This window comes from Salvelinus fontinalis, chromosome 14 (assembly GCF_029448725.1).
Source record: "Salvelinus fontinalis isolate EN_2023a chromosome 14, ASM2944872v1, whole genome shotgun sequence".
Taxonomy (NCBI): Eukaryota; Metazoa; Chordata; class Actinopteri; order Salmoniformes; family Salmonidae; genus Salvelinus; species Salvelinus fontinalis.
In genome coordinates, this window is record NC_074678.1 from 28,170,665 (window position 1) to 28,191,873 (window position 21,209).

The 21,209-nt window shown below is 40.6% G+C and overlaps 1 protein-coding gene across 10 annotated transcripts in view; it reads left to right on the forward strand.

The window, feature by feature from the left end:
• The window catches only part of LOC129810560 (voltage-dependent R-type calcium channel subunit alpha-1E-like), a 232,548-nt gene that overhangs the window by 167,653 nt on the left and 43,686 nt on the right, over positions 1-21,209 (forward strand). For all 10 annotated transcript variants that reach the window (XR_008752744.1, XM_055861177.1, XM_055861185.1 and 7 more), the window contains 3 exons: positions 19,695-19,798; positions 20,087-20,202; positions 20,337-20,390. Coding sequence is in view for 9 of the 10 variants with exons in the window: in XM_055861177.1 (XP_055717152.1) it covers positions 19,695-19,798; positions 20,087-20,202; positions 20,337-20,390 (274 nt within the window). In the remaining variant the exon portion in view is untranslated. The remainder of the gene's footprint in view (positions 1-19,694; positions 19,799-20,086; positions 20,203-20,336; positions 20,391-21,209) is intronic.

The window sequence follows — 21,209 nt, forward strand, 5'->3', positions numbered from 1 at the left end:
TTATGTTTGGAGGATAAACAGGAATGCTTGCAAGCTGAAGAACACCATCCCAACCATGAAGCACGGGGGTGGCAGCATCATGGTATGGGGGTGCTTTGCTGCAGGAGGGACTGGTGCTCTTCACAAAATAGATGGCATCATGAGGGAGGAAAATTGTGTGGATATATTGAAGCAACATCTGAAGACATCAGTCAGGAAGTTAAAGCTTGGTTGCAAATGGGTTTTCCAAATGGACAATGACCCCAAGCATATTTCCAAAGTAGTGGCAAAATGGCTTAAGGACAACAAAGTCAAGGTGTTAGAGTGGCCATCACAAAGCCCTGACCTCAATCCTATAGAAAATTTGTGGGCAGAAGGGAAAAAGCGAGTGTGAGCAAGGAGGCCTACAAACCGGACTCAGTTACACCAGCTCTGTCAGGAGGAATGGGCCAAAATTTACCCAATTTATTGTGGGAAGCTTGTGGAAGGCTACCCAACACGTTTGACCAAAGTTAAACAATTGAAAGGCAATGCTACCAAATACTAATTGAGTGTATGTAAACTTCTGACCCACTGGGAATGTGATGAAATAAATAAAAGCGGAAATAAATCATTCTCTCTACTATTATTCTGACATTTCACATTCTTAAAATAAACTGGTGATCCTAACTGACCTAAGACAGGGAAAAACTGAGTTTAAATGTATTTGGCTAAGGTGTATGTAAACTTCTGACTTCAACTGTACATTTTATGGACACATATATTTTACATTAGTTATCTTGTTTTTTTGTTATTTCTAGTCCCGTCTTTCAGCTCCCCTCACCCCTCCCATCTATGTCTGAACACCATCCAGTTTAGATTTCTATTAGCCATATTTTTTTCAACTGTGCTGTGATGTTTCACCAAAGTCCTGAACCTTTCTATTCTCATAGCTTCTATAGATTGTAAATTAAAGATCAAATGTTTTGCTAAGAGTATAATTATATTATTGATCAATTGACTATAACTTTTCAAATCACCCAGCAGTGCTATTTGCAGAGTTAGCTCCAGATAAATGTTGTAAATCTTTAGCCATTCCTGTACCTGCGACCAAAACAAGCTACATATGGGCAGTACCAAAACAAGTGTTCAAGAGCTGATCTGATTGGTCGAAAGACATACAGTACCAGTCAAAAGTTTGGACACACTAATTTTTATTTTTATTTTTTCACCTTTATTTAACCAGGTAGGCCAGTTGAGAACAAGTTATCATTTACAATTGCGACGTGGCCAAGAAAAGCGAAGCAGTGCGACACAACCAACACAGAGTTACACATGGGATTAACAAACGTACAGTCAATAACACAATATAAAAATCTATATACAGTGTGGGCAAATGTAGTAAGATCAGGGATGTAAGGCAATAAATAGGCCATAGTGGCGAAATAATTACAATTTAGCAATTAAACACTGAAGTGATAGATGTGCAGAAGATGAATGAGCAAGAAGAGATACTGGGGAGCAAAGGAGCAAAAAAATGAATAACAATATGGGGATGAGATAGTTGGGTGGACTATTTACAGATGGGCTGTGTACAGGTGCAATGATCGGTAAGCTGCTCTGACAGCTGATGCTTAAAGTTAGTGAGGGAAATATAAGACTCCAGCTTCAGTGATTTTTTAAATTCGTTCCAGTCATTGGCAGCAGAGAACTGGAAGGAAAGGTGGCCAAAGTAGGAGTTGGCTTTGGAGATGACCGCTGAAATATACCTGCTAGAGTGTGTGCTACGCATGGGTGCTGTTATGGTGACCAGTGAGCTGAGATAAGGCGGAGCTTTACCTAGCAAAGACTTATAGATGACCTGGAGGCAGTGGGTTTGGCGACAAATGTGAAGCGAGGGCCAGCCATCGAGGTCGCAGTGGTGGGTAGTATATGGGGCTTTGGTGACAAAACGGATGGCACTGTGATAGACTGCATCCAATTTGTTGAGTAGAGTTTTGGAGGCTATTTTGTAAATGACATCGCCAAAGTCAAGGATCAGTAGGATAGTCAGTTTTACGAGGGTATGTTTGGCAGCATGAGTGAAGGATGCTTTGTTGCGAAATAGGAAGACGATTCTAGATTTAATTTTGGATCGGAGATGCTTAATGTGAGTCTGGAAGGAGGGTTTACAGTCTAACCAGACACCTAGGTATTTGTAGTTGTTCACATATTCTAAGTCAGAACCGTCCAGAGTAGTGATGCTAGACGGGCAGGCGCGAGCGGACAGCGATCGCTTGAAGAGGGCTTTTCTTTATTTTTACTATTTTATACATCAAAACTAGGAAATAACACATATGGAATCATATAGTAACCAAAAAAGTGTGAAACAAGTCAAAATAGATTTTAGATTTTAGATTCTTTATAGTAGCCACCCTTGGCTTTGATGACAGCTTTGCATAGTTTTGATGTCTTCAATATTATTTTACAATGTAGAAAATAGTAAAATTAAGAAAAACCCTTGAATGAGTAGGTGTGTCCAACCTTTTGACTGGTACTGTATTTGTTTAAAAAATATCATAATTGGTCTGCCTGTCTAAACGCAGCCATAGAGAAGTGTATCTGTGTCAAGTGAGTAGGGGAATTAAGTTCAGTGAATGGGCTAGAGCGTTAGGGTGGTCATTCATTCTCCTAATCTCCCAGCCAACCTCCCTCCACTGACTCACTACTAACATCTGCCTCCCCACTGACCCACTTCATCTAATCCCACTAAATTACATCCTAAGCACATGGGCATGATTGGGCCAGGCTGGAATGTTGCTAGCAGACATTTAATGCTGACACCATTCTTTGAATTATCAGTTACACTCATTATCTGTATGTTAGATCAGTTGCTTACAGATTGACCGTTGTGTCATGAAAGTAATTGTGTTAGGACATTATAAGCATGTTAGGATATTACTGCGTTCAAACTGGTTCTCTTTCAATTATTAATTTCAATATCTCAAATGTGGGATACATCTGAATCTCAGAAGCTTGATGAACCAATTAAACATGTCTGTCGGAGACAGACTGGATGCGTGGCGAATTAGATGATCCACTCCCCTCATGATAAAGAGCCACTCGCCCGCCCTATGGTCATTCTCACCTTTGTTCCTCACAAAGAGTACCTACAGTATATAATCTCTCCTCAGCATGACTTGATCCCTGTTTTCCTGCTAAAAACTTCTTATGGCTGCAATCCCGTTAACGGGATCAATATGACAACAGCCAGTGAAAGTGCAGGGCGCCAAATTCAAACAACAGAAATCTCATAATTAAAATTCCTCAAGCATACAAGTATTTCACACCATTTTAAAGATACACTTCTTGTTAATCCCACCACAGTGTCCGATTTCAAAAAGGCTTTACAGCGAAAGCACTGCAAACGATTGTGTTAGGTCACCGCAAAATCACAGAAAAACACAGCCATTTTTCCAGCCAAAGACAGGAGTCACAAAAAGCAGAAATAGAGATAAAATGAATCACTAACCTTTGATGATCTTCATCAGATGACACTCATAGGACTTCATGTTACACAATACATATATGTTTTGTTCGATAAAGTTCATATTTATATCCAAAAACCTCAGTTTACATTGGCACCATGTTCAGAAATGCCTCCAAAATATCCGGAGAAATTGCAGAGAGCCACGTCAAATAACATAAATACTCATCATAAACGTTGATGAAAGATACATGTTTTACATAGAATTAACCTTTCAGGAGCCTCTACCCCGGGTCCGGGAGCACCCCCCCCCCCCCCCTCCCACACTGATTAGCATCGCTAGCATAGCGTCACAATTAAATAGTAGCATCTAAATATCATTAAATCACAAGTCCAAGACACCTAATGAAAGATACAGATCCTGTGAATAAAGCCACCATTTCAGATTTTTAAAATGTTTTACAGGGAAGACACAATATGTAAATCTATTAGCTAAACACGTTAGCAAAAATCACCATTTTTCTTTGTCCACCATTTTCTCTCAACACCAGTAGCTATCACCAATTCGGCTAAACTAAGATATTGATAGCCACTAACCAAGAAAAAACCTCATCAGATGACAGTCTGATAACATATTTATGGTATAGGATAGGTTTTGTTAGAAAAATGTGCATATTTCAGGTATAAATCATAGTTTGCCATTGCAGCCAGCATCACAAATCTCACCAAAGCTCCTAGAATTACTACAGAGAGCAACGTGTATTACCAATTTACTCATCATAAAACATTTCTTAAAAATACACAGCACATGGCAATGGAAAGACACAGATCTTGTGAATTCAGACAACATTTCAGATTTTCTAAGTGTTTTACGGCGAAAACACAATAAATCGTTATATTAGCATACCACATATGCAAACGTTACCAGAGCATTGATTCTAGCCAAAGAGAGCGATAACGTAATCATCGCCAAAATATATTAATTTTTTCACTAACCTTCTCAGAATTCTTCAGATGACACTCCTGTAACATCATATTACAACATACATATAGAGTTTGTTCGAAAATGTGCATATTTAGCCACCAAAATCATGGTTAGACAATGACAAAAGTAGCTCAGCTGGTCAGAAAATGTCGTGCACCATATTAGACAGTGATCTAGTCTTATACATAAATACTCATAAACTTGACTAAAAAATACAGGGTGGACAGCGATTGATAGACAATTTAATTCTTAATACAATCGCGGAATTACATTTTTTAAATTATCCTTACTTTTCAATACAGGTTGCGCCAAGCGAAGCTATAGCAAACAAAATGGCGGCATAAGCGTTTAACATTTTTCGACAGAAACACGATTTATCATCATAAATTGTTCTTACTATGAGCTGTCCTCCCATCAGAATCTTGGGCAATGAATCCTTTCTTGGGTCTAATCTTCTTTTGGTCGAAAGATGTCCACTTGTCCGTCGAAATGCCCACTAACGTACGACCGGGACCCCGAAACGTGCCCGGAGCTTCAAATTGTATTACAAAGCAATGCCTCAAAATCGCACTAAACGGATATACATTGCTATAAAACGGTTTAAATTAACTACCTTATGATGTTTCTAACACCTATAACGAGTAAAAATATGACCGACGCTATATTACTGGCTAAACCAAGGCTTGGAAAAAGGCCAGTCAGATATCCTTCTTGCATTGAGCGCTGAGTCCAAAGGAACGCTACTTCCGGTATTTGGTGATTTATAGAGCCAATGATTGCGCAATCGACTCCATTCAAATTGTCACCACTTACTGACATCTAGAGGAAGGCGTGGGCAGTGTTTGTATCCTCATAGGATTTACAGCGGCTTTAAAACTGATCTGGAACCAGAGGCCAAGATTTCTGAAAACTCACTCACTGGGAGGAAAAGTGCTGTAGAATGAGTTCTGTTCCACTCAGAGACATAATTCAAACGACTATAGAAACTAGAGAGTGTTTTCTATCCAATAATAACAATAATATGCATATTGTACGAGCAAGAATTGAGTACTAGGCAGTTTAATCTGTAGAGAAAATTATGCTAATGCAAAACAGCACCCCCTATAGTTGCAAGAAGATGCACTTGTTCTTAATGCAACCGCTGTGTCAGATTTCAAAAAGCTTTACGGCAAAAGCACAATATTCAAAAATCTGAGAACAGCGTTCAGCCACAAAAGGAAGCCATACAGTTACCCGCCAAATTGTGCAGTCAACAAAACTCATAAATAGCATTATAAATCTTCACTTACCTTTGCTGATCTTCGTCGGAATGCACTCCCAGGACTCCCACTTCCACAAGAAATGTTCATTTTGTTCGTTAATGTCCATCATTTATGTCCAAATAGCTATTTTTGTTAGCGTGTTTGGTAAACAAATCCAAAGTCAGGAAGCGCGTTCACTAAAAGCAGACAAAATGTCAAAAAGTTCCGTAACAGTCAGTAGAAACATGTCAAACGATTTATTGAATCAATCTTTAGGATGTTTTTAACATAAATCTTCAATAACATTCCAACCGGAGAATTCCATTGACTTCCCTCTCATGTGAACGCGCATGGTCAGAGCATGGTCAGGCCATGGAAGACCTGACTCATTCCTCTCTCCTTCGGCCCCACTTCACAGTAGCAGCATCAGACAAGGTTCTACAGACTGTTGACATCTAGTGGAAGCCGGCAGTTTACTCTGGGCACCTCTGGACACCTTTCATCCAAGCTACTCAATACTGCCCGTGCAGCCATAAGAAGTTAACTGTTCACAGGTGTGCTGCGAGGTTACACTTCCGAGTGCAGATTTTTCATCTCGTCTTTTGTGTTGGGTGACTTTACCAAAAGGACATTTTTCACTTCGGATAAGAATTAGCTTTTCAGCTTTTTCTTCCCTTTGTCTCAGTAACATCACACGGAGGCTACTGAGACTTGGCTAGCTTAGATGCAAGGCTTAGTTAACCTGGCTAGCCTGCCGCAAAGCTAGCTACCCTAGCAACTAGCTTTTCTACCTGGAAGGGTTGAATTACAAGCTTGCTCTCTCATTTATCACAAGCCACTACCGTGCCACGTTGACTAGACCGTAGTGCTGAGCAATTAACAAAATGTAGGTTATTTTTCTATTTTTTAAAGAACTAATTGACCGAAGTCTGTTCAATTATTTGATTTCCATTTATTTGTTTATTTTTTGCTCAATGCGCACATTGCTCAGTTTCTCTAGAGATCAGAATCAGATCAAGCCTTAACTGTGCGATGCAGTAGGGAGTTGTAGTTTTCAACAGGCCAATATTCTGCATAGTTTAGTGCAGACAACATGGTAATTAACCACAATGACCATAATCCATTGCGCACCTACTTGTTCGGTCGGTCTGTGTGTTTCTTTTACACCTGCTACGTTTGGTAACAGTGGAACAGACATGAAGACAAAGAGAAGAGACAGAAGAATGTGCGATCGAGAGGGATAGAGAGCAGTTGCTTCTACCTGAAAATACATGATCTAAGTGATTGATAGTTGGTATACAGCAGTCATAAAAGTATGCCTTATTTACTTTGAATAACTACTAAAATAGTGATTTTGTCAGATAGCATAGGCTGCAGCTCTATTGAAATTAGATGATGACTTGGAATCAAATCAAATTGTATTGGTTAGCAGATGTTAATGTGAGTGTAGCGAAATGCTTGTGCTTCTAGTTGCGACAGTGCAGTAATATCTAACAAGTAATCTAGCAAATCCCCAACAACTACCTAATACACACAAATCTAACGGTAGGAATAAGAATATGTCCATATAAATATATGGATGAGTGGCATAGATGGTATAAGGTACATATGAGATGAGTAATGTAAGACATGTAAACATTATTAAAGTGGCATTGTTTAAAGTGACTAGTGATTTATTAAAGTGGCCAATGATATGAGTCTCTATGTAGGCAGTAGCCTCTCTGAGTTAGTGATGGCTGTTTAGCAGTCTGATGGCCTTGAGATAGAAGCTGTTTTTCAGTCTCTCAGCCGCAGCTTTGATGCACATGTACTGACCTCGCCTTCTGGATGGTAGTGGGGTGAACAGGCAGTGGCTTGGATGGTAGTTGTCCTTGATGATATTTTGGGCCTTCCTGTGACATCAGGTGCTGTAGGTGTCTTTGCGGGCAGGTAGATTGCCCCCGGTGATGCATTGGGCAGACTACGCCACCCTCTGGAGAGCCTTGCAGTTGAGTGCGGTGCAGTTGCCATACCAGGTGGTGATACAGCCCAACAGGATGCTCTCGATTGTGCATCTGTAAAAGTTTGTCAGGGTTTTAGGTGACAAGCCAAATTTCTTCAGTCTCCTGTGTGTGTGTGTGGGTGAACCATTTCAGTTAGTCTGTGATGTGTACGCTGAGGAACTTAAAACTTTCCACCTTCTCCACTACTGTCCCTTTGATGTGGATAGGGGGGGTGCTCCCTCTGCTGTTTCCTGAAGTCCACAATCATCTCCTTTGTTTTGTTGACGTTGAGTGAGAGATTGTTTTCCTGACATCACACTCCGAGTGCCCTAGCCTCTTCTCTGTAGGCTCTGTAGGCTCTGTAGTTGTTGGTAATCAAGCCCACTACTGTTGTGTTGTCACCAAACTTGATGATTGAGTTGGAGGCGTCCATGGCCACGCAGTCATGGGTGAACAGGGAGTACAGGAGGGGGCTGAGCACGCATCCTTGTGGGGCACCAGTGTTGAGGGTCAGTGAAGTGGAGATGTTGTTTCCTACCTTCAACACATGGGGGCGGCCTGTCAGAAAGTCCAGGACCCAATTGCACAGGGCGGGGTTGAGACCCAGGGCCTCCAGCTTAATCATGAGCTTGGAGGGTACTGTGGTGTTGAATGCTGAGCTGTAGTCAATGAACAGCATTCTTACATATTCCTTATGTCCAGATGGGATAGGGCAGTGTGCAGTGTGATGGCGATTGAATATTGAATATGTCCGTAAACACACCAGCCAGCTTGTCTGCACATGCTCTGAGGATGCGGCTAGTGATGTCGTCTGGGCCAGCAGCCTTGCGAGGGTTAACACATTTAAATGTCTTACTCACGTCGGCCACGGAGAAGGAGAGGGGAGGGTGCAGTCCTTGTTAGCGGGCCGCGACGGTGGCATTGTATTTTCCTCAAAGAGGGCAAAGAAGGTGTTTCATTTGTCTGGAAGCGAAAAGTTGGTGTCCGTAACGTGGCTGGTTTTCTTTTTGTAGTCCGTGATTTCCTGTAGACCCTGCCACATACGTCTCGTGTCTGAGCCGTTGAATTGCGACTCCACTTTGTCCCTATACCAACATTTCGCTAGTTTGATTGTCTTGCGGAGGGAATAACTACACTGTTTATGTTCGGCCATGTTCCCAGTCCTCTTTCCATGGTTAAATGAGGTGGTTCGCGCTTTCAGTTTTGTGCGAATGCCACCATCTATCCACGGTTTCTGGTTAGGGTAGGTTTTAATAGTCACAGTGGGTACAACATCTCCAATGCACTTCCACTCACCGAGTCAGCGTATAGATCGATGTTATTACCCGAGACTACCCGGAACATTTCCCAGTTCACGTGATCAATACAATCTTGAAGCATGGATTCCGATTGGTCAGACCAGCGTTGAATGGTTCTAGTCACGGGTACATCCTGTTTGAGTTTCTGCCTATAAGACGGTAGGAGCAAGATGGAGTCGTGGTCGGATTTGGCGAAGGGAGGGCGAGGGAGGGCCGTGTATGCATCGCGGAAGTTAGAGTAACAGCGATTGAGTGTATTGCCCGCGCAAGTGCTGCAATCAATATGCTGATAGAATTTAGGTAGCCTTGGTAGATAGGAATTTAGGTAGATATTTTCCACCCTCACCTGGACACCATAACCCTCTAGGCCTGGCCCGTGAAAGGTTAAATCTGGATATGACAGGGTTGCCTCTCGGAGTCATTGAGACTATACAGAGTGCCAGCCAATGTTACCTCAAAAAATTTGGGGCACTGAGCAAATTTCAGGTTTGCTGAGCGCAAACTTGAACTTTGTGAAACTTCTATGCAACTTCCTGGGTACGTTTACTGTGAGCACTGAGGCTGTACCCGCTTTAAGTTACAGTTTTAACAGTGGCCAAGTACGCTACTGTGGCTATTTGATCGTAATGTAGGCCTAACATTGTGGCCTACCATCAAAAACAATGGAGAAAATAACTTTTTAATATGGAAATAGCTGTTCTGTCATTTAGCCTACAGTAGCAGCCAATGTGTGGTGTTCAAAATAGGCCTACATTCCATGAGACTTTTGAAAAAAAAATACACAGGGCTTGTCTCGGGGCTACTGCATGCCCAAAAACATATCATTCATTACCAATGCTCTGTATCTGAGGTTTTATGCTTTTTGTAGGACCGCAAAGTGAGTGAGCGAGCTGCATGAACTGTCAGTTCACCATTCGTGCCAAAGGTTTGCCCCAGGTTTTTCCAAGGTTTCCTTGCTGCCCAACCCTGCTTTTATGCCTATGGTCAGCGACTATTACAATTGAGCTTGTGACTTTCCACCCACCGCCCTTCACTTCATAATATTAGAGAACCGGGGTAACGAAAGTAACCTTGAGTTTTACTCAATGATCTGGGCTTTTTGTTCAGTGCAGCTGATTGATTTCTGATTAGAGTCCTGGAAGCTAATATGAAATTCTGATTCCATGATTTTTCTCCTTCAGATTCAACTAGCAATATGAAATGACTGAGATGACGTTGTTGACACTGCAGAGAGTTGTGATGATTCTTACATGTCTGACTGCTGCTTCACAGCTTTTGATTTCCATTTCATTACTTATTATCTTGGGACTCTGAGGGATAAGAATACTGTCCTATATATAGCACACTGTTACTCTCCCCATCTGTTGCTGCCAAATGACAGCCAACAGTTATCCATATTACAGTATATGTAACATAACACTGCCTCGATATTATACTATACCTGGATTCAATATGAAAAGGGTACAGCCGCTGGACTAGGAGGAGCAGTTGTATTAGTGTGTGAAGTTTAATGGTTAACTCTCCCTGTCCTCCATCCATAGATTTGTCAGCAGCATTCCACCCTGCATCCCAATGTTGGCTTGCTTCTGAAACTAAGCAGGGTTGGTCCTGGTTGGTCCCTGGATGGCACACCAGATGCTGCGGAAAGTGTAGTTGGAGGGCCAATAGGAGGCCCTCTTTCCTCTGGTGTATTTTTCGTATATCCCAATACCCCAGGGCAGAGATTGTGGACCCATTTCCCAGTGTATCTGATCATCTGCCTGCCCAGTTCAAGCAAACTCAATCATGTTCGCTCTTCTACATCGGCAAGCGGAATCAGTTCTCGTCATTAAAGATGGAATTCGCAGTAGGGGGAAACAGCACCGCTGTCAACCCCACAAGCGTTATTATTGTCTTTGTTGCCGAGCTGAGGAGCGTTGCGCGCAGTGGTGATTTTAGCCTGTAAATCTTTGATGATGTTTGATGCATGCTAGCAAAGCCACTACACTACACAACACAACACTAAACAGTACATGAATTACACTATAATGTTGACAAACGGTGCCCACAAACTGTTAGGGCCTACATAAAGCTGTCCCAACAGCAGAGTCCCAACAGCAGTCCCAACACCATCCTATTGCTACACCTGGCTATCAGCGGAGCCTTGTCTGGCAGCGAAAAAGTTAATTCAGCCTCATTTACTGCCTTTCAAAAAACATTGCTGATATGGCTGACTTGCTTAAACAAATGTGGTTTATACTGTCAACTGAGATGGACAAACTATGGCATAATGGGATGACGAGTAGATAAGAGGCAATCCGTAATTTCGATTAAGACATTAATGAGCGAACTAGGACGGATGTACAGTTGTCAAATAACTATTTGTTCAGCAGAGCGACAGAATTCAGAACATGGGCCTGTACACCAAGTCAGAACCGTAGGATAAATAAAGGGTGCATATAAGCAGACAACGAAAGCTCTTATAATATTTTATAATTACATTTCTCTAAAACAGGCAAAAAGCTACATGTGCACCATCAAGTCAGAATAGTAGGCAAAATCACGAGTGGAAAAGTGAACAAATTATTAGGGTGAGGCACATTGGCTCCTAACAGCTTACCACACAACACACACTTAGTATTACTTTCTTAGCTACAGTATACAGTACCTTCAAAAAGTATTCAGACCCCTTGACTCTTTCCACATTCTGTTACGTTGCAGCCTTATTCTAAAATGGATTTTAAAAATATTTTAGCAATTGACACACAATACCCCATAATGACAAAGCAAAAACAGGTCTTCAGAATTTCTTTCAGATGTATTACAAATATAAAACATATCAAATCAAAACCCTTATTTAATTAAGCATTTACTATGAGACTCAAAATTGAGCTCAGGTGCATCCTGTTTCCATTGATCACCCTTGAGATGTTTCTACAACTTGATTGGAGTCCACATGTGGTAAATTCAATTGATTGGACATGATTTGATCGGCACACACGTCGATTTGGATCAGCACACACCTGACAGAACTTGAGAGGATCTGCAGAGAAGAGTGGGAGAAACTCCCCAAATATAGGTGTGCCAAGCTTGTAGCGTCATACCCAAGAAGACTTGGTACTGTAATCGCTGCCAAAGGAGCTTCAACAAAGTACTAAGTAAAGGGTCTGAATACTTGTGTAAATGTGATATTTCCGTTTTTTTTTTTATTCGCAACAATTTCTAAAAACCTGTTTTTGCTTCGTCATTATGGGGTATTGTGTGTAGATTGAAGAGGGAAAAAACGATTTAATACATTTTAGAATAAGGCCGTAATGTAACAAAATGTGGAAAAAGTCAAGGAACATATCTCCCTGGCATATTACATAATTTTTTCAGCAGCATACAATACATTTTTGGATTCAAGGTGGCAGGTAGCCTAGTGGTTGGAGCGTTGGGCCAGTAACCGAAAGGTTGCTGGATTGAATCCCAGAGCTGACAAGGTAAAAATCTGTTGTTCTGCCACTGAGCAAGGCAGGGTGTGCCGAAGAACCCCCTGTTTTCCGGGCGCCGAAGATGTGGATGTCGATTAAGGCAGCTCCCCGCACCTCTCTGATTCAGAGGGGTTGGGTTAAATGCAGAGGACACATTTCAGTTGAATACATTCAGTTGGACAACTGACTAGGTTTTCCCCTTTCCCTTGTGCTATGCTCACTTGAACTGGAAGATCATCAAAGTCTGCCATTCACTATAAACTCTGAAAAAAACACGGCCGTATCATGATGACGTCAGTGATATTCAGGTCGGAGCTCTAGAAAGAGGCCTAAGTTCCCGACTTGCAATTCCGAGTTGGATGACCGTTGGAGCTCTTTTTTTTCGGAGTTCCCAGTTGTCTTTAACTCAGAAGTCAGATTTCGCAGTTCCGAGTTTCCAGTTGTTTTGAGCGCAGCAGAGGTCATGCTGGATTGACAGCATGGCCAATGTTGAATGTTTATCCTTTTAAGCTTGGACCCTTAAACCCAGACTTGGGACCACACACCCACTCCACTGAATAGCAGGCTAGTGATTGCTTTGCAATGCAATCTGATGTTTTCCAAACCATTCATTGTTGAATTTGCGATTTCAAACTTGTTGTGTAATGTTTATGTCCAATGGCCGATGAGCACCGATACGTTTTATCTATAATTTCTCTTCATTATTTCTCTTCATATGACAAGGATTGAAAGGATTTGCCAGTAGATTGTCGACTTGATTCATTATGATGACTGCTAGCTTGATAGCTAAGATTTTGAAAGTCCAATCAAAGGTACTGTAGATATAACGTGATTTAACGTAATTTTATATGTGGCCAATGACCTTGAGCCGCCTTAGATGGGCACTTCTAATGTAACTCTATGGTAGCACACAAGGGGCTTGAATTTCCGAGCACTCCTCGTAGATGTTGTGGTGACGTAGTGTCCCCATGAGCAACAGAACACTGAGCCAATCACGGTGCAACAAGAGAACATCACGAACCTCTACGCTCCGTATTTTCCGCTGGCAGCCCCACCGCCACAGAAAGCACTGAGCTAGGCTGAACCACCTGCATTTTGGAGCTGCCTTACTCAAGAAGGCAAAAAAAGAGACCATGTTTGCATGCAGCTTTATTAACTTACTGATTTTTATATTTTTTTCATTGTTTGCAAACTGATATGTGACACATATTGATGCCAAAATAACATTCAAAACAGGCCAAAAAAGGGGGTAAAATTATATATATACATATGTTTTTAGCTAAACACGTGTGGCTCATAACCCCCCTGAATGACTGGTTATCACTGGTGGTGCAACATGGTAAAAAAAATGTTCAGTACATATTATGCTCTTCTATCACACGTGCAGGGTTGTCTCCGAAGGGAAAAAACTGTGTTTGTTGTTTGGAGTAACTTCATTGTTGATATAATATCACAAACGAACGTGGCTGTTTCACCATCAAGGATTACAACTTTAATGCCTCTTTCTCTTTCCCCATTCATTTCACTCTCATGCTAATATCACAGTGGAGTAGCAGCCTATTGAACCCTCTGTTGTTTGTTAATGATGGTGATGTAATACAATGCAATACAACTTCATTCATGGCATGCCTAGGGATATTAGTAACATCAGCATGTGCCAATGTATGCTGATGAATAGCTTTATTTAGAAATTAAAAGTCTTCTACTGTGTTGGATAGCATCAACCACAAGTGTAACATTTTGAACGTGATAGCAAGAGCATTTTGTCAGCTTGTACCTAATTGTTTTATTTTCTAGACATGGTGATGGCACTGGTTTCAGAGCAAGAATCAATGAGTTGCCAATTGAAGACTGTTGAAGCCCTCTTGCCTTTTTGTGTTGACAAAATGAGTCAATATAGTGAAAAGGGCCTGGACACAGGAGCATAATCTTTTATCTCCTTTCAGCATTTTATCAAAATGCTCATTTGAAAATGAAAATGCCTGTGGCTTTACTCTGAATAACATGCTTGCCATATGCTACACAACCTCTGAAAACCACTGTCCTCACCAGGGTAATCATACAGTTTAGATCATAGATACCCAGGGATTGAGATTCACGGAAAGATTATCCTAACACATCTTCCGTAAGGTAGTGGAAAATACATTGAATTGATTTTGATTAAAGATGTCATTTTCACTGCTTGACTACCAGTGTAGCACAATGTATGATAGGCCTAACCACAGAGCATAAATGCCAGGCCATACTTTCTGCTCACTGCTTTCACGGCTCTTTATTTAAATTGATGGAAGCAGATGATTTTCTGCCGTGATTATATTATGTTGACTTACATTATGGTGAATGGAATAAATTAAGGAATGAAGAGAGACAGTGGAGGGTAGAGAATGAGTCTGCTCTGCTGGTTAAAAGGGCTAGCAGACAAGAGAGTCTCTAATACTGTTTGCTGTTTCATATTCCTTTCTACAGGAATGCAAGCACTGCATGAACGTACACACACACACTCAGTCAAACACACATGTGCACATGAAGAATTTATTTCCAAAACGCTACATCCACCAATTTTTCAGATTAGTTTTTTTTCAACAGTAATGATTGCTGATGGGTTCCTTCATGTGTGTGTGTAAAATATTACTGTTTTCTTCGATTTGAGATTTGAGTATGAAAATGTGTTTTTCTGCAAAACGCTATATATCCATTGTTTAACTGGAATGAAATGTTCTTATCCAAAGTATTTGACTCTGATATGTGGTTGTCTCACCTAGCTATCTTAAGATGAATGTACTTACATTAAGTCGCCCTGGATGAGCATCTGCTGAATGACAAAAATGTCAAATGTAAATGTTTTCAAGTACAGTGAAATGCCTTTCTTGTGAACTCAAAACCCAACAATGCAATAATCAATAACAATGTATTACTAGAAAAAACACATGCAAAGTAAGAATAGGAAATATGAAATACACAATAAAGTAATTACGTAAGTAAGCATACTATATACATAAAATATTAAAATAAGTCAGTTCCAATACTATATTTACATTGCAGGAATGCTGGAGTGATGGAGGTAGATATGTATGGGGGTAAGAGGACTAGGCAACAGGATATAAGATTAACAGAGTAGCAGCAGGTTGTATGTGAGTGGGTGTGCGGGTGTGTAGAGTCAATATAAATGTATCTGCATATTATGTGTAAGTGAGCAAATGATGGAGTAAGTGTTTGTGTGTGTGTTAGAGTGACAGTGTGTGTGTGTGTGTGTGTGTGTGTGTAGGGCCCTGTTAGTGTGCAAAGAGACAGTGCAAATATCGAAATAAAAGGTCAATAAAGATACTAGGTACACTCAGATAGTCCATGTAGCTATAGTGTTAGCTATTTATCAGTCGTATTTCTTGGGGATGAAAGCTGTTCAAGAGCACCGGTACCTCTTGCTGTGCGGCAGCAGAGAAAATAGTCTATGGCTTGGGTGGTTGGGGTCTTTGACGATTTTCCTGGGCCTTCTTTTCATACCGCCTGATATAGAGGTCCTGGATGGCAGGGAGCTCGGCTCCAGTGATGTACTGGGCTGTCCGCACAACCCTCTGCAGCGACATGCAATCGAGGGCCGTGCTATTGTCATACCAAGCAGTGATGCAGCCAGTCAATATGCTCTCAATGGTTCAGCTGTAGAACCTTTTCAGGATTTGAGGGCCATTGCCAAACTTTTTTTTATTTTTTTACTTACGGAGCTCATATTACTGTATTGAATTATTTAAAATAATAATAATAATATTAATGTCACAAATGTATAATTTGTACATTTCTTTATAAAATGTTTAGCTATTTGTTACATTTGACTCGGTAAAACCTACTGTGTAAAACCTAGTAGTACTACTTATTTGTCTAAGAGTGAAGTGCAAAAAAACATGATGATTTGCCTCTCCGAAATGAAACCATCAAGTGATAGATTTTTAACAAATGTGTGTCTGTTATTGAACAACCCCATGCCTTGATAAGATAGTGAAAAAACACACCAATCTCTTTCATAACTTCTTTAACCTGTCTAGCCCCAGGGTGCCGCTAGCGGCACACCCCCCCCCGCCCCCACTGAAAAGGCAGAGCCGCGAAATTCAAATTATTTTTTTTTTTTAAATATTTAACTTTCACACATTAAAGTCCAATACAGCTAATGAAAGACACAGATCTTGTGAATCCAGCCAACATGTCCGATTTTTAAAATGATTTACAGGGAAGACACAATATGTAAAGATGTAAATCTATTAGCTAAACACATTAGCATAATCCACCATTTTTTCTTTGTCCACCAACACCAGTAGCTATCACCAATTCGGCTAAACTAAGATATTGATAGCCACCAACCAAGAAAAAACCTCCTCAGATGACAGTCTGATAACATATTTATGGTATAGGATAGGTTTTGTTAGAAAAATGTGCATATTTCAGGTAGATGTCATAGTTTACAATTGCACCCACCGTCACAAATGGACTAGAATAATAACAATGAGCAACGTGTTTACCTAACTACTAATCATCAAACATTTCGTAAAAATACACAGCATACACTAATCGAAAGACACCGATCCTGTGAATACAGACAATATTTCAGATTTTCTAAGTGTCTTACAGCGAAAACACAATAAATCGTTATATTAGCATAGCACATGTGCAAACATTACCCCAGCATTGATTCTAGCCAAAGAGAGCGATAACGTAAACATCGCCAAAATATAATAATTTTTTCACTAACCTTCTCAGAATTCTTCAGATGACACTCCTGTAACATCACATTACAACATACATATACAGTTTGTTCGAAAATGTGCATATTTAGCCACCAAAATCATGGTTAGACAATGAGAAAAGTAGCCCAGCTGGTCAGAAAATGTTCGTGCGCCATATTAGACAGTGATCTAGTCGTATACATAAATACTCATAAACGTGACTAAAAAATATAGGGTGGACAGCGATTGATAGACAATTTAATTCTTAATACAATCGCGGAATTACATTTTTTAAATTATCCTTACTTTTCAATACAGTTTGCGCCAAGCGAAGCTAAGTAAAAAAAAATGGCGTCCTAAGCCACTAACATTTTTCGACAGAAACACGATTTATCATAATAAATTGTTCCTACTTTGAGCTGTTCTTCCATCAGAATCTTGGTCAAAGAATCCTTTCTTGGGTCTAATCGTCTTTTGGTCGAAAGCTGTCCTCTTGCCATGCAGAAATGCACATTGCGTTCGGCATGAACTGGAAGAACTGGAAGATTCACAGTGGCTCAGAAATAAATGTCCCAAAATCGCACTAAACGGATATAAATTGCTATAAAACGCTTTAAATTAACTACCTTATGATGTTTTTAACTCCTATAACGAGTAAAAATATGATCGGAGAAATATAACTGGCTACACTAATGCTTGGAAAAACAGTAGGTCGGTATCCTCCGCGCGCATGACGCACCAAGAAAAGAGTTCCTACCTACAGGGTTTTTTCATTTATAGTGGCTGTGATTGGGCAATCGATACCATTCAAAGCGTCATCACGTAAAGGCATCCAGGGGAAGACGTAAGCAGTGTCCGTATACTCATAGGAATAACAGTGGCCTTAAAACTGACTCCAGAACAGGGGCCAAAATGTGTGAAATCTGACTCCATGTCAGGGAAATTGCTGTAGAATGAGTTCTGTTCCACTTAGAGACAAAATTTCAACGCCTATAGAAACTATAGACTGTTTTCTATCCAATAATAATAATAATATGCATATTGTACGATCAAGAATTTTGTAGGAAGCCGTTTCAAAAATTACATGATTTCCATAAATAGTGACAACAGCACCCCCTATCCTTAACAGGTTTTAAACAATAAAAACTAATTTACCAACATTTCTGAAAGTGGATACAGTATATAGCGTTTTGGAGTGAAACTCTTCATATGTACACTTACACAGACTCTTAGTCAGTCAGTAAGTCACTCACAAACAAACCATTCCATCCACTTCATTGCAGTCTGCTAAAACAAGGTTGAGTACAGATGCTGCTCTTTATTGTTTTCATTGCATTCTCTGATACAGAATCCACTTACTGCCATACAGGATCCAACCTCCCCTCTCATGTTGGCCCAGAGCTAATCAATAATTCTGTTCTCTCTAGGTTTGAGACACCAGCATGCAGTTGCTGCCTCTGCCCTGCTGCACACTATATCCTTCTGTTTTATCAACTTGGTTTTCAGTTTCATATATATCCATTATGTTCCCCAAAGTCCACATTCAAGTTACAGTGAAAACCGTTTATGAATCGTGGACAAAGGGAATTGTCACATGGAGGTAGAGAACAGAATAGGCCCCCTCATTAAGTTATTGAGAGCTCTGTATAACTGTGAAACTGAGGATGTGGGGTACAGCCTAATAGCTTGTTAAAGACTACCACTCTCTGACTCTGAACGCTGCTGTCTGATAAAGCACAGATACCCAAGGTGCAGCAGCATGCACAGTGCACAGCAGGTCAAACTACACTGGCTTTAGTCAGGAGTTAGTCATAGCCATGTTTACTTGTTAACAATTGCTTGGGATCGTGGTAACACCACCATTTAGATAATTAAGGGATAGCTCACCCAAATGACCAAATGACACATTGGTTTCCTTAACCTGTAAGCAGTCTATGGACAAGCTAATCCATGCCATGCTTTGGTCTTATTTCCCTGGGACTGTTTCCAAATGCTAACGTTTAAGCATTTGTGGCACCAATCCCAACCAGGTCCTAGTACCGATATTAGCATTTTTCACGCATCATGTCCAAAACATCCAAAGTATCTAAACTTAATTGTGAAGATCAACAAAGTCATAGATGATTTGAACATGGTTCACACAAAAATATAATATTGGTACCATGACTTTGTGGTATTTGTGCGGATATTATACATTTTTGTGTGTGTGGAAGGTATCTGGAGCCCAGACTGTTTACGGCTCCGTCTGCAGCTCTGCACTGCTTCAACACTTCAGGAGGAGTCCCACTGGTTCCTCTCTCATGGCGTCCCACTCTCACTAATGGATTAATAAACTCTGACTGTAGGATGGACCAGAGCCAGAGACATGCATGTCCATATTGGGCTCAATCCTGTCTTGAGACAGGACTGTAACTTGCACTTTGCACAAATCATGCATTGATGATGATGTCAAAATATGATTTATACTCATGGATCTCAGGTGCAGAACAACAATGTGGGGCTCCATTTTTTGTGTTGGTATATAGTATAACAATACAGTGCTTTCTCCTGGATTCAATAGCTCCTGGTTATTGTCTGCTGTTTGTTTTGTATCTCCACAGACCAACGATGCCTTAGGCCCCACGTGGAACTGCATGTACTTCATCCCTCTGATAATCATCGGCTCCTTCTTCGTGCTGAACCTGGTTTTAGGAGTTCTCTCAGGGTGAGTCCACCTTAACATTACAGCAGCACTGTGGCACCGCCACATTGTGCCGGGGTAGCTGACATGTATTTTATACACTCTGTCACCGTCTGTACAAGTTAATGTTTTTTTTTTCAAAAGGTGAATGCACAATATGCTCTAATTAACTGCATGGAAAGGAGACAAGGATAGAGTCTCCCCCCTCCACACTACTTCTCTCCCATGGTGTCTGAATGAGAGGGAGGTCAGGTTAGCACTGAACAGCAGGTCCCAGAACAGTCATTATCTGCTGTTTTGTTTGGCTTGCAGGGAGTTTGCCAAGGAGAGGGAGCGGGTGGAAAACCGCAGGGCGTTCATGAAGCTACGGAGGCAACAGCAAATTGAGCGGGAACTCAATGGCTACCGAGCATGGATCGACAGAGCAGGTACTGAAACCACTGTCTGTACTACACTACAGACCCAATACATGGCATGCTTTTAAAAGGTTACCTCAGAAATGTCCTTGATATTTACTTTCCTACTGTATGAATCAGACTTCATTGTTGGGTCTGCTTTGCAGAAGAGGTGATGCTTGCGGAGGAGAATAAGAATTTAGGACCTTCTGCTCTTGATGGTAAGAATGGAAAGATGGCCCCATTGGTTATATTGTCTTTAGACCCCTGCATTAGTTTACTGTTTATCTGTCTGTACTGGATTTATGGCATTCTGTTTTGTACACATGACTGTCTACCATGAGAATATTTCTCATCTGCCTGTCCTCTAAGACAATCACACACTGTAAGCATAACTAAAACATTGGCCTAGACTGAAACATATCATTTGTAGAAAATCTTAATTGTTATTTGTAATTTAATAATATCATATTACCCTATGCGCTGTGCATGATACATAGATAACCACAAATTATTTTACTTAGGTAAGTGCTAGCGAGGAAAAGTAGGTGTTTTGATTCTCACTGTTAATTTCAGTCTCTCCTGAGGCCTGATATGTATACATTATGTCTCATTGAGTGTTGGAACTTACAGTACAATCAGTTTGGTTGACTCTGTGAAAGTCATTTATTAACACTTTCTCATGACAGTGTAACTACTTTGAGCAGTTTTATCTCGCAATACTCTTAAACGTGTGTGCTATCCTGTTTTGTAATATATCTGGGCTTGTGTGTACTCACGATATACACTACCTGTCAAAAGTTTGGACATACCAACTCATTCAAGGGTTTTTCTTTATTTTTACTATTTTCTACATTGTAGAATAATAGTGAAGACATCAAAATGATGAAATAACACATATGGAATCATGTCGTAACCAAAAAAGTGTTGGTAGCCACCCTTTGCCTTGATGACAGCTTTGCACACTCTTGGCATTCTCTCAACCAGCTTCATGAGGTAGTCACCTGGAATGCATTTCAATTAACAATTAAACGTTTATT